We start from the raw sequence: 11577 nt of genomic DNA, 5'->3' as shown, positions 1-11577 counted from the left end.
AAAGCATAATAGAGTACCAAGTACTCTTGATTCTTTATAGAAAATTAGATTGGATTTATCTTGTAAATAAATATAGGCTAATCATTATCTAGTGATGGATTAGCAGCATTTAGATTGCGTAGAAGGAGCATCAAGATATTCAGAAACAAAAGTAAGATTAGTTTTTCGGTTCTACAAAATCCATACTTAAATATAAATAAAACATTCTTTTATAAAAACCATAATAGCTTGAAATTTGATCAGGGCATTATAAAAGCCATAACTTTCTTTCTTATACACGTATGAAACATAGTTAAATTAATTAAGGATATTAGGTAATAATTTCTTATTAAAATGAAATTAAATTAATTAAGCCAAATTAATGTAATAATTTCTTATCTATTTTAAAAAATAAATGAAATCGTGGTTTTCATTATAATTAACTATAAATATACATAATGATATGTTTATTTTTTTAGTATTAATGAAAAGTGATTTATACTCTAATATTAAATAATTAAAAAATTTAGCGGAAGCAATGAACGCGCGATTTTCGCCATGGTGGAAATCCAGGTCCAGCTACTACAAATGAATTTATATGCCAAATTGCACTCTTTTATATGTCTTTGACTCTCTGTGCCAACACAATATACCAAACATCCATAATCCAGCTCATCGGATATATAACTTCAATTATTACTCCTATTTTATTAAAGCAAATGAAGTTTTGCAGCAGACTTTTATAAAAACCGTAATGCCTTGAAATGATTCATCAACCGACTATTCTACTCACAACAAATTTCCAATTGCATTCTTCTCTTCCTAAACTCATGGCCGAAACACTTCTTTTCAGCTTCGCAGAATCACTCATAGGGAAGCTTGCCACTGCTGCCGTTCAAGAAGCTTCTTTGGCGCTTGGTGTACATAGCGAGCTACAGCAGATGAAAGCGACTATGGCACTCATCAAAGGTGTTCTGCTAGATGCTGAGAAAAAGAATCTGCGTAGCAGTGCGCTAAGTGAATGGCTGACTCAGATCAAGCGCGTGTTTTCTGATGCTGAAGACATAGTCGATGATTTTGAATGCGAAGCATTAAGGAAGCATGTTGTCAACACCTACGGTAGCTGCTCAAGAAAGGTACGCCGTTTTTTCTCGAAAAGTAATCCTGCTGTTTATCGTCTTAGAATGGCGCATCACATTCAAGACATCAACACCAGGTTGGCCAAACTTGCAACTGATAGGAACATGTTTGGCCTTCAAATCATTGACCATGATACACGTGTTGTTCACGTGAGGGAAATGACTCATTCTCATGTAAATCCTTCCAATGTTACAGGAAGGAAACATGATAAGAATGAAATAGTAAAACTTTTGGTGCAAGATAGTGAACGCCAAAGTCTTTCTGTTATTTCCATTGCGGGAATGGGAGGCTTGGGGAAAACCACACTTGCTAAGTTGGTCTTCAATGACACCAACATTGATGAATGTTTTCCGTTGAAGATGTGGGTTTGCGTCTCTAATGATTTTGAACTTAGGAATGTGCTCATTAAAATCCTCAATTCTGTTCCAAACCCAACTCAAGAAAACTCCAATAACTTTGGGATGGAGCAACTTCAAAACCTTCTGAGAAATAGACTTGAAGGTAAGAAGTTCTTGCTTGTGTTGGATGACGTGTGGAACGAGGATCCTGCACGATGGCATGAGTTGAAGGAAATAATAGACGTGGGTGTTGAAGGGAGTAAAGTCCTAGTGACCACTCGTAGCCATGGAGTAGCTGTCATAATGCGCACTAAACCATCACATTTGTACCTTCTTGGATGTCTCTCTGAAGAGGATTCTCTTTCTCTATTTGTGAAATATGCTTTTGATGATGGAGAAGAAAAAAAACATCCAGAACTGTTGAAGATTGGAAAAGAAATAGTAAAAAAATGTGGTGGGTTACCTTTAGCAGTGAAAACGGTTGGGAGTTCATTGTTTTCAAGGTTTGATAAGAAAGAGTGGGAGTCTATAAGAGACAATGAAATTTGGAATTTAACACAAATTGAAAATGACATTTTGCCTGCTCTCAAACTAAGTTACGATCAACTCCCTTCATATTTAAAACCTTGTTTTGCTTCTTTCTCCCTTTACCCTGAGGATACTGTTATTCGTTGTTCTGAAATTTCTACCATGTGGGAAGCACTTGGTTTTCTTCCGCCCCCAAAGGAAAGTGAATCAATGGTGGATGTTGCCAATCATCTTCTGTATGAGCTATGGTCAAGATCTTTTCTTTTAGATTATTTTGACTTCGGGGGCGATTCCGCATTTATGTTACATGATTTGGTGTATGATCTTGCTGTTCATATTGCAAAAGGTGAGTTTGAAAGAATTGATCTCCGCCATAAAAAATTTTCTGAGAATGTCAAACATTTAGCCTTTATGGAAAATAATTTGCTTGCTCAAGTTTTTCCTCACACAGGTTTAAGAAGTGTGTATCTTCCCCGGAGAATGAACAATGAAGCTTTCTTGATTACATTGTTGTCAAGATGCAAATACTTGAGGATTTTAGAATTACGTTCATCTGAATTGGAGAGTTTGCCTTACTTTATTGGAAAGTTGAAACATTTAAGACATCTTAATCTCCAGTTTAGTAAAAAACTCAAGAGACTCCCTGATTCAGTTTGTGAACTTCAAAATTTGCAAACTTTGAATCTCATTGGATGTGTAGAGCTACAAAAACTACCCAAAGGAATGAGAAATCTAATCAGCCTTCGGAATCTTCGCATAACCACCAAACAAGTTGATTTTCCAGACAAAGACATTGCAGTTTTGACTTCTTTAGAAGAGTTAAAAATTAAAGATTCTCATAATTTGGAGTCATTGTTCAATGGTATACAACTGTCCACTCTTAAAAAATTAGCCTTATATGGATGTAAAAGTCTAAAGTCGGTGTCGTTTCACGCCATTAGAAATATAAATGTTTTGGCTATCTGTAAGTGCGACAAGTTAGAATTGTCAATGGGTGTTGGAAGTCAAATCCCCAATTCAAGGTTAAAGCTTGTTTCTCTTGAAGACTTGCCGCAACTGGTCACGTTGCCTCAGTGGATTCAAGGATCTGGAAACTATTTACGAAGCTTATTTATTGTAGGTTGCATCAATCTTAAGGAGCTTCCCGATTGGCTACCAACTCTAGTTTATCTCAAACTTCTTTCTATTACAAATTGTCCAAATTTGTTGTCACTGCCTGATAACATGCATCAGCTGACAAATCTTGAATCATTAGAAATAACCAGTTGTCCTGAATTATGGAAAAGATTCAAGCCAGGAGTTGGACAAGATTGGTACAAGATATCACACATCAAAGATGTTTACAATCTTCAAGAGAAGAAAATGAAGAGGAAGACGAAGAAGAAGAATAAAACAATCCAAAGTTGAAGGTACTAATTTTAATCTTTTGACTTTTCTATTACATTATTATTTTTGACAAGTTATCTTTTTTTTTATTTTAAATTTTAAAGGAAAGGATATTTTATTTTTCTTTTAGACAGGCTATACTACTTCATAAGGAACAAATCTAGCATGAAGTTGTGAAATATCTTATTTACTTATAAATTTTATAGACGTGTACAATTTTTTTTTTCGCTTATAACTTTCAAAACAATGTGTTTTTTATACAAAAAATGTTGATAAGGTGAATATTTTGTAATAGTAGAGTGCAAACATCTATTGTGTATCAAATAAAGAACAATATTATATGTCTCTTTTAGATGATTCTTGAGATCCCAGTGAATATTTGGGAGACTAAAAAACACTTTGGAAATACCTTTCATTTTTTACCGTTTATTTGAGAGCTTTTAAGTAAGTTTTTATAAACAAATTTTTAAAAATAAATAAAAGAAAACCCTGTTATATCTAATAGGTATCGATTCAACAATTGATTTTTTTTAGTCAGATTATTGTGTTGATTTATGTAAAAAAAATAATAGTGATTTCTTTTATTACGAGTGTTTGTGGGTTGGGTTCGATAGAATTTGTACAAATCCATTATTTAACTTACGAAAAGACTTTTTGGGTTGAGATCTGTTGAGTTTCTGCATTGTTTTTTTCATATTTAACTCAATTTAACTACCCTATTCTTAAATTAGTTGAATGATTAATTGAGTCCATATGTTGAATATTTTGTTTTGTTAATGTTGTAACTTTCAAATATTTGTTGTTTCAAGCACGTTTGTCAGTTAACATTGAAGTAAAAATGTGTTAAACATTGTAAACAATCCAAATGCTATAATGAAACGTGTTTGAAAAAATAAATAAAGTTAAAAAAATTTGGTAAAAAAGACTAAAACCAGAGTTTTCTAAAGTTGAAAGACTAAATTGTACTTTAATTTGAAAATAGACTAAAACCAAAATCGCCCCAAAATATAGGGACTAAAAACGTATTTAACCCAACAAACAAATATGAAATAATAAGAAAAATACTTTTAAATTTTTTATTTAAACTCAACAAGAAATAACCTTACTCTTGATTCTTTTGTCAAATAATTAATGAATAAGCTAGTTGTAGGTTGATTTTTTTTTTAATTTTGGAATTTTAATATTTTTAAAAATTTTACTTTAAAATTTAAATTGTCGAAAAACATGATTTGATATGATAATCAATTTTTAAAATTTTAAATATATAAAAAATTTAATGATCAATTAAATTCAAAACTTAATGTGATAATTAAATTTTTAAAATTTTAAATAAATTTAAATTTCAATTATTCAGTAAATTCAAGATTTAATATATAAACTATTATTTTTTTGAATTTAGAATTAATAAAAAATTTAAATCATCAAATAAACTCAAAACTTAACATGATAATTAAAATTATTAAATTTTAAATAAATAGAAAGTTTAATCGTCAAATAAGTCCAAGAATTAGCATTGATACTTTTCAATATTATTATAAAATTTTGTAATTTTCAATTTGATTTTAAAAGAATTGTGTAAAATATAGATGGTAATCAAAAATAGGGGTAATAATGGAATAGAATGTATGTGGAATGGGTAAAAAAGGAACAAGGAGGGATGAACGTAGGGATACATAAAGTATATTAGGTGTCAATAATCTTGTGGTGTAAAAGGTAAATGTGAGGTGTAAGGAGAGAAGTGAAATGGATTTAGCCCATATCCAATCTATTCTTCTCAATAAACAATTTTTTATTATTATTTAATTTTATTATATTTTTTATTTTTCTTTACTCATTTTATTACTCATTCTTTTAAATTACTTCCGAAATAATATATTTTATAGTAAAAGAATATCAAATTTTCTAAAATTAAATTACTCTTCTTTTTTCTTACCGAAATCCATTATAACGAATATATGTAAGTCCTGGGTTCTGGAGTTTGGTATAATAATTTTTGTAAATATAGGTTTCTTTCCCGTCAATCCCTAACAAATGAAATAGCTGAAGTCATTTAAGTAGGGCTCATCAATTCATCCGTGTTAGGTTGAAATAATAAAGTTCAACAACTCCATAATAATGGAGAAACTCGTACACAACCTATTTAAAAAAAAAGTTGTGATTATTTGGTTTATAAAACCCATAGGTTTCAGCACTAGTTTAACAACACATTAGGTCCTAACATTTTTTTCTTATTTATGATAATAAATTTTTTTTTGGGAGTTATTATTTAAAATGAATTAAGATGGGTAGAAATTAAGTTCAAATAAATTATGAGTAAATAATTAGTTTAAATAAAAATACATTATTACTAGGCTTAATATTATTGATGCTCCCAATTTTTAATCGTCTTAATTTTTTTAAAATGTTCAATGTAGTCTTGAAGATCGTAATTTGAATTCAATTTAGTTCTTTTTACAAACATGTTTAAATCGTTAATAACACATCGCCAATCAATGAATTTACATGGCAATTATTGGCTGACATGGCTATGGTCACGCCAATGACGGTTTGACATGTGGCAACCCCTTTCTTCACCCAAAAATTAGGGTTTCAGATTTGTATCTGGATATTGGGGTAAAGCTTATGCGAGAATAGGATTTCTCCTTCACGGTGGATATGGTGAACTTCGTGATAGTTGGTTTACTTCTAGGGTTTTCTCTTGCAGGTGAATGAAGAAGGCGCAGTGGAGAAGCTTGCGGAGAGGCGCTGGTGCAATTTGGTTTGCATTTCTGCGATTTGGGTTGTGCTCGCGAGAGGTTGATGATGATGTTGGTGGCTCTTCATCGCTACAACGCGAATCACGCTTCTGGTTTGAAGGAGATTTTTTGTTTTGTCAGTTTTGATCTTTTGGGTTTCAAGTTGGTGGTGGCTGCTGGAGAATGAAGAAGCTTCAAGACGTTTCTAAAAGGCACGAGGAACTCACGATTAGGTTTCGCGATGCTTGTGGTGGAGTGATTGGAACAACGGTGCGACCATTTGGTTAGGGTTTCAAAATTTCTGATGATGAAGGTGCATAGTTGGTGGCTGACCGTGAACGTAGCAGCAGTTAGGGTTAGGTGGTGGCTAGGGTTTCTGTGTAGGAGGAAATTAGGGTTTTTGGAGGTAGGAGATGATAATGATGATTTGTCACTGATTTCACAGCTGGACATTTAGCCGGTAACTATCTAAGCAGCATTTACAAAAGGTTTAAATTAAACAAAAAAAACATTAAGACCATTTTGAATAAAACTGACAAAATTTGGAACTAACAATGGTATTAAGCCTTATTATTACTATTATTATAAAATATAAATTATTATTTAAAATAGAAAATTAAAACTAAAATTATATCAATTTATTATTTTTTGTACAAATTAAGTTGAAATAAATATTAGTGATTACTTTAAATAAATAAAGTAATAATTTTAACAAGTAATACCGTTTAAAAGATAAAGATATTTTTATAATTTAAGATATCTTAGACGCGTCGTTTTCCTGTGATCTCTTCCGCCTATGCAAGAGAAGCTCAATCCCTCTCTACCCAAATCACTGCAAACAAATAATTTATGTTTTCCTCTGTTACATAAATCACCTCAAACAAACACAGAGACTGTGAATAAGGTAATAGTGGTACAAAACAATTTATGTAATTATTTTGTATAATATACAGAAAACTAGCATGAAATTATCTAAAAATTATTTCTTTAAAAAATTGTAAATGATTGTGTACCTGTTTCTGTCTATATGGAAGAAGGATAACGATACAATGCATGACAACATTTTGAAATTCATTGAATTTTTTTTATAATATTACTGATAAATATTTTAAAATATAATTAACAGAAATGTTTTTTAATATGTTATAAAGTAATTATAAGGATAATAGAATACCAAGTACTCTTGACTCTTTAAAGAAAATGAGATTGGGTTTATCTTGTAAATAAATATAGGCTAATCATTATCTGGTGATGGATTAGCAGTAGAAGGGAATCTCATTTTTCTGGCTTCATTCACAAACAGCAGCCCCCAAAGAAAAATTAACCAAGAGGCAGAAAACATAGTGTTTAATTATTTATAAAGTAAACAAGAGAGGATTACTAGCATATTTAAAGGCAGGCAATAGTAAAGCAATTCAACCACACATTTTCAAACCAAATACAGAGCTTGGCCATACCCAACCACACACCATTACTTTCCTAGGCTATTAGGAATGGCAGGACTGTCAGCATAAAGGCTTCATATGAGAAGGTTGCAGACCCCGTATACGCACTATCTTTCTCCTTGAATTTATCAGTTAGTCCCTGCAATAGGAAATTGGATAAATAAATTCAATTAGATGCATCCCTTTGATTTCAATTTTTCAAAATTAGCCGTTTCATAAGACAAGAAATTGTGATTCACACTAAGAAATAGGACCAAGTTGAATATGTTTCAATAATCATCTAAATAAAACAGTAAATTTCACGAAAAGAATCATATGCTTTTTGCAAAGATTACTATCTTAGAACAGTATTTTCATGTCTCATTTGTCCGCCTGAGATAAAATAGTTATAAAACTTATCCTAGACGTACCGAACAATGTTAATTTTTACTGATCAAGATCAACAAAAAAACATTGGCAATAAAGCAAATGTTTAAAAGGTTATGTATGGTTGACTAAATATGCATACAGTTGGATAAGGCCGCAGCACCGCTATCACTAGAATTGTCATTTTACTTCTGTTTATTTCTGATTTCGGTATCAGTTGAGAACAATTAGATGTTTATTTGCAGAAACTAAAGAATAATAAATAAGTCACAGTGATTTGTTTGCTCACCTTAACAGTAAGACAACACCTGCATCAGTAAACATGGAAAGAAATCAGTTTATATATTCAAGTTATACACACACAACACAACACAACAAGAAAAAAGTAAGCACAATGTTCCTGTAAAGAGAAATTTTACTGTAAGTTGCTCCCATTTTAAATCTGGAAACTGCGGTTCCTTAACTAACAGTATATAACAAATTAAAAATAAAAGAGTCTAAGCCTATTGTACAAGGACGATGCTCTGTCTTTTCTGTTATAGTAAAGCAAAACAATGGACTTTAACAACAACAAAAAATATATAAAAGATATCAAGGGGAGGATCCATTAAGTGGATAAGGTTTCTCCAAAGTGAACAGCTTATTTAACATGATAAAGTAAATGACCTCGTGATCGGAAAATCAATAGCTGAAATTATAGACAAGTACATAACAAATCATCGTCAATTTACTGGAGTATTAATTGTCAATTTTCTACTCAGTTACTAAAACTACTTATTTTATCCTTACTTCAGATGAGCTAAATTTTGATTTTCATAATATAAATAAATTTGTATCCAGAATAAAAAGACAAGATTTATAGAAATGCCATACTCGATGAAGTTGTCATATTCTATAGCCTTGCTTTTTCCCCCAGTTTTGTCAAACTTTGAAACCAGCAAATCCAATACTACAGGAGAAACAGCATAACCCAAACTCAGTAGAGCATCTCGCAACTCATTGGAATCGATTTTTCCACTTCTGTCCTTGTCAAATCTCTCAAAAATGGACTGCAACAAATATCGGTGAGTTAGAAGAATAATTTTCCAATTTAAAGACAGGATAATTGGCAAACTTGAAAAATCATTATTAACAGTGAACAAAATAAAAGGGGAAAAGGACATATACCCTCCAGTTCTGCAGACTGTAAAATAAAGATGTGAATTCCTTGGGTCCTGCAATGCATTACGACGAAGTCAAAAGTTGTAAAACTTTCCTTTAATTTAATCATATTAGTAATACCAAACATTTACAAAATATTATTTACTATCTATAATTAGAGAAGAGTGACGGTAACAACTGCTCCAACACTTTACCTGCTACAATCTTAAATAATTGATTACGAACAGTTGCTAGAAATCTCAGATAGACTATACAGTGTTTCAAACTAATTTTTCAAGTTTAAAAAAATTTATTCAAGAGGGCACATAATTTTCCAAACCAAATCCTTACAGTCAACATCAAATAAACATTACGAAATAAAATTTTAACAGGTGAGACCCAGTAATTTTTCAGAACCATTTAATCGTCCAAAAGATATAGTCGAACTAAAAGAAAGTCATGAATATGGCCACCATACCCACGTCAAGTAAACACGTTAGCCAATTTCTTAACCTTAATTGTTTTACACTTTTCCAATATAAGTTTAATATTAATATCTGTACGTGTATGGCTTCTATTGGAAACAAAAAACTTCTTGATCTATTTATCTTTTGTTTCAAAATTTTATTCAAGATAAGATCAATTATTATTTTACCAATTATAGCCTTAGATTTTACCAACTTTTAATTATTTTAAATGAAAAATGCAATTGTGTGAGCAATTAAAAATTAAAATTAGTCTACAAATTTTTCATGGAAGTATAAATGTAAAGCTAATAGTATGCATTTATTTTGAAATAATAACAGAAAATAGATACAACAGGAAACTATTTCCACATTTTGATGTTTCCATATTTAAAAACCCTTAGCTACTTTTTAAAAGTCGTTTGCTTTATTAGCATATTTGAAAGCATTTAACTCCCCACTGCAATAATCTATCCACTTTAAAGAAAGCACTTGAATACAAATTCTATTTTCTAAAGTTCGTAATTTTGAGTAAAATAAAATTCGTTTAAAATAAATGACCAGTTAACTTAATGACATTAAAAAAGTATATGAACCACTAGTGTAATGCTACTAATTATACAAGTCAACAGTGGTACAACAATCTATGAAATGGTTAATTAAACCACTCTTCACCAATTAGTAATTAATTAATTAATTAAACTCACTTAATATTATTAAATTTCCATGAACCAGACGCGGAAATAAAGCAACCAGCACAGAGAGTGGATCCTTCGTGCTACCAAGAAGGTGCTCCCTCGAAAAGTCATATACCCAAAATTAAACTAGCAAGCGACAACGCGTAAAAAAATAACTGCATTCGCATTCAAAGCACACGACACGCGTTTCGCATGCAGGTAAACCAAAACGCGCAAAAAACAAAAATAACAAAACGACAAAAAAACAACAGACACCGGCGCAGATTAGCACCGTGCGCCGGAAAACCTAAAATTTTCAAGAGAGTGGAAATGGTACCTATCTTCTTGACGTTGGAATTGGTGAAGTGATACATGAGAAGATGAACGGTTCTGAGGCTGAAGCTTTGGTTATACGAAGACAACGCTCTCTGCAATTCCTTGTCGTCGATGAAGCCGCTTCCGTCTTGATCCGCAATCTGGAAGCACGCCACTATGCTCGGGTCGGTGCCCGGCGGAAACGCCGACGGAACCAGCGACGCGAACGGACTCCCGTAAGACGCTGCTGGAGGATAACCTCCTCCGCTGCCTTGGGAGTGGGACCCCTCCTTCGGTGGTTTGCTGTAAGGAGCCGCGTAGGGAGCGGACGGCTGGCCGTAGGGGGAGGCGCTGTAGGATTGGCCAGACGGCGGGGCACTGTAGGATTGGCCAGACGGCGGAGCGCCGTAGGACTGGCCGGGCGGTGGGGCGCCGTATGATTGCGAGGGCGGAGGAGCACCGTATTGTGATGGCGGAGGAGCACCGTATTGTGAGGGCGGAGGGGCGCCGTAGCCGTAGCCGGTGGGCTGGTTAGGGTAGCCTGACATGTGGAAGGGAATTTGAGTTGAGAAAAGCTGGATGTTACGATTTGGTGAAGAAAACGAGGGAGATGAAAGTGTTTGATATTTGGAGTGCGAATTCACCTTAGTGTTTAGTTTATATTTGCAGGACCGGTTTTGGCGTGTTGCCACTTGCGTGTGCAAAATTTAGCATTGTTTCTTTTTTTCACGGAGTTTTAGAAAATGAAATTATTTTTCTCAATAGTAATTTACTTTCGATGCAAATACTTCCTAAATGAAATGAAATTCTAACCTTATTACACTTAAAGTAGATTGAGGGAATATTTTAATTTCATAATTCAGAAGACAATGATAATTAAATTATTAAGAGAATTCTTTCACAAATTTAAAAAAACTTATTAAGGTAAATGTCTTATTAAAATGTCCATATCGAAATAAAATGTTTCATTTCTTTTTATTCATAAGAAAAAAAATTCTTTCAAAAACAATTTATTTTAAAAGATTTTTGTCTTTTCCATTCCTCCAAAATTTCTTAAAATGAAA

The 11577-nt window shown here is 32.3% G+C and overlaps 2 protein-coding genes across 2 annotated transcripts; one reads left to right on the top strand and one right to left on the bottom strand.

Annotated features, from left to right (window-relative positions):
* Nucleotides 1-766: 766 nt before the first annotated feature.
* Nucleotides 767-6618, top strand: LOC106770098 (putative disease resistance protein RGA1). The gene is made up of 2 exons (XM_014655924.2): nt 767-3394; nt 6076-6618. Exon 1 carries the CDS (start codon nt 810-812, stop codon nt 3390-3392), a length of 2583 nt encoding a protein of 860 aa, XP_014511410.1. The 5' UTR covers nt 767-809; the 3' UTR covers nt 3393-3394; nt 6076-6618.
* A 751-nt stretch (nt 6619-7369) lies between these two features.
* LOC106772778 (probable calcium-binding protein CML49) lies at nt 7370-11184 on the bottom strand. The gene is made up of 5 exons (XM_014659364.2): nt 10536-11184; nt 9085-9131; nt 8791-8966; nt 8207-8225; nt 7370-7690 (listed from the first exon to the last, which is right to left on the bottom strand). Exons 1-5 carry the CDS (start codon nt 11059-11061, stop codon nt 7586-7588), a joined length of 873 nt encoding a protein of 290 aa, XP_014514850.1. The 5' UTR covers nt 11062-11184; the 3' UTR covers nt 7370-7585.
* Between the last annotated feature and the right edge of the window lie 393 nt (nt 11185-11577).

Source organism: Vigna radiata, chromosome 8, assembly GCF_000741045.1.
Source record: "Vigna radiata var. radiata cultivar VC1973A chromosome 8, Vradiata_ver6, whole genome shotgun sequence".
In the NCBI taxonomy this organism is placed as follows: Eukaryota; Viridiplantae; Streptophyta; class Magnoliopsida; order Fabales; family Fabaceae; genus Vigna; species Vigna radiata.
This window is presented reverse-complemented; position numbering and strand designations above follow the sequence as displayed.

What these genes read in the sequence shown, in the direction of transcription:
- LOC106770098 (XM_014655924.2), top strand. Translation starts at nt 810, where the DNA reads ATGGCCGAAACACTTCTTTTCAGCTTCGCAGAATCACTCATAGGGAAG.
- LOC106772778 (XM_014659364.2), bottom strand. Translation starts at nt 11,061, where the DNA reads ATGTCAGGCTACCCTAACCAGCCCACCGGCTACGGCTACGGCGCCCCT. An exon ending in TTCCAACGTCAAGAAGATAG is followed by an intron (nt 9,132 to 10,535) that starts GTACCATTTCCA and finishes AATGCATTGCAG; the next exon opens with GACCCAAGGAATTCACATCT. An exon ending in ACAGTCTGCAGAACTGGAGG is followed by an intron (nt 8,967 to 9,084) that starts GTATATGTCCTT and finishes TATTTGTTGCAG; the next exon opens with TCCATTTTTGAGAGATTTGA.